The sequence below is a fragment of the Peromyscus maniculatus genome, chromosome X (assembly GCF_049852395.1).
Source record: "Peromyscus maniculatus bairdii isolate BWxNUB_F1_BW_parent chromosome X, HU_Pman_BW_mat_3.1, whole genome shotgun sequence".
Classification (NCBI taxonomy): Eukaryota; Metazoa; Chordata; class Mammalia; order Rodentia; family Cricetidae; genus Peromyscus; species Peromyscus maniculatus.
This window is the reverse complement of record NC_134875.1, coordinates 144,765,376-144,766,473: the sequence shown is the minus strand read 5'-3', so window position 1 is coordinate 144,766,473 and position 1,098 is coordinate 144,765,376. Positions and strand designations below refer to the sequence as shown.

Below are 1,098 nucleotides of genomic sequence, written 5' to 3'. Positions count from 1 at the left end.
ATGACTCCTTCTGTTTTCCTGCCTTCCCTTGTATTCTCACTGACTCTATTCTTCTTTGATGCCTTCTTCAGATTTGCCAACATGAAGGAGTACATCTTCAAGTTCAGTGGCCTGATTTGTAGTACATCAGCTTTGGTATTTGAAATCATCCTTGCAGACAGCCAATGCTGGCGCCTGTGGGAATTTAACAACAAGCTTGTGCAATTTGTGTCAATTGGACTCTGGGAAGCTTATTACACTCAGGACTTTAACATCTCTGGGTCTATGACCAGGATGTTGGTTCACACCCCTATCAATGAAACCTGGAACGAGTCATCAGAATTTCAGTATTTACAAGTCCTGATAGCATGGGCCATTTTGATGAAAATCCTAGTCCTGATTTTCACTTCAGTGGCCATTAAGATCAGCTGCATGGAAGACCAATTCATTGATATCCAGCTGTTTTGCTACAAGATGTCTGCCATAATTTTGGCTGTGAGCAGCCTTTTCACACTTGTTACTGTGACCTTGAACCACCTAGTAGACATCTATGGGCAAACCACACTTGACTTTCCACCCGACTTTCCCGTAAAGAAAGAAGACATTATAAAGAAACACTGCACAAAGGTGTTCCCAATGGGTGTCCTGACAGCCACGATGTCACTCTTTGGCGTGATTTTGTTTCTCTGTGAGATGATCTCCTTGACAGTACAGAGTCAGGTGAAGGCCCGGTGCGCTTCCAACCTGGCTGGGCAAAAGGTCTGAACTGAGGGCTCTAGCATTTTAACATCTGCCAGGAGAATCCTTGAAGAAATTGCCCTTTGTACACAGTACTGTGTAATCACCAATTCATTCTATATAAAATATCAACTTGATTTCTGGGATTGTGTCTAATTTTTATTCCTTCCTTGCTGTCAAACGCATTCCATTCTTTAAATGATTTCACATACTAAACTGCAGGTCGTGATCCCATTCGACAGTGCGAACAAGCAATAGCAAGAAAGAGTACAGTATAAAGGCATGTTTCCTAAGTAAACCTAGTGAATCCCATGAGAAATACGGTTTGCAAGTAAACAGACACCTCAACACAATAAAAGAAACCACATTCTTGTGTGGAGA

General features: G+C 42.0%; 1 protein-coding gene across 1 annotated transcript; it reads left to right on the top strand.

The window, feature by feature from the left end:
* LOC143271102 (uncharacterized) lies at positions 1-848 on the top strand. The gene has a single exon (XM_076562970.1). It carries the CDS (start codon positions 1-3, stop codon positions 742-744), a length of 744 nt encoding a protein of 247 aa, XP_076419085.1. The 3' UTR covers positions 745-848.
* Positions 849-1,098: the final 250 nt, after the last annotated feature.

Excerpts from the sequence above, each read along its gene's own strand:
- LOC143271102 (XM_076562970.1), top strand. The coding sequence starts at position 1 with ATGACTCCTTCTGTTTTCCTGCCTTCCCTTGTATTCTCACTGACTCTA.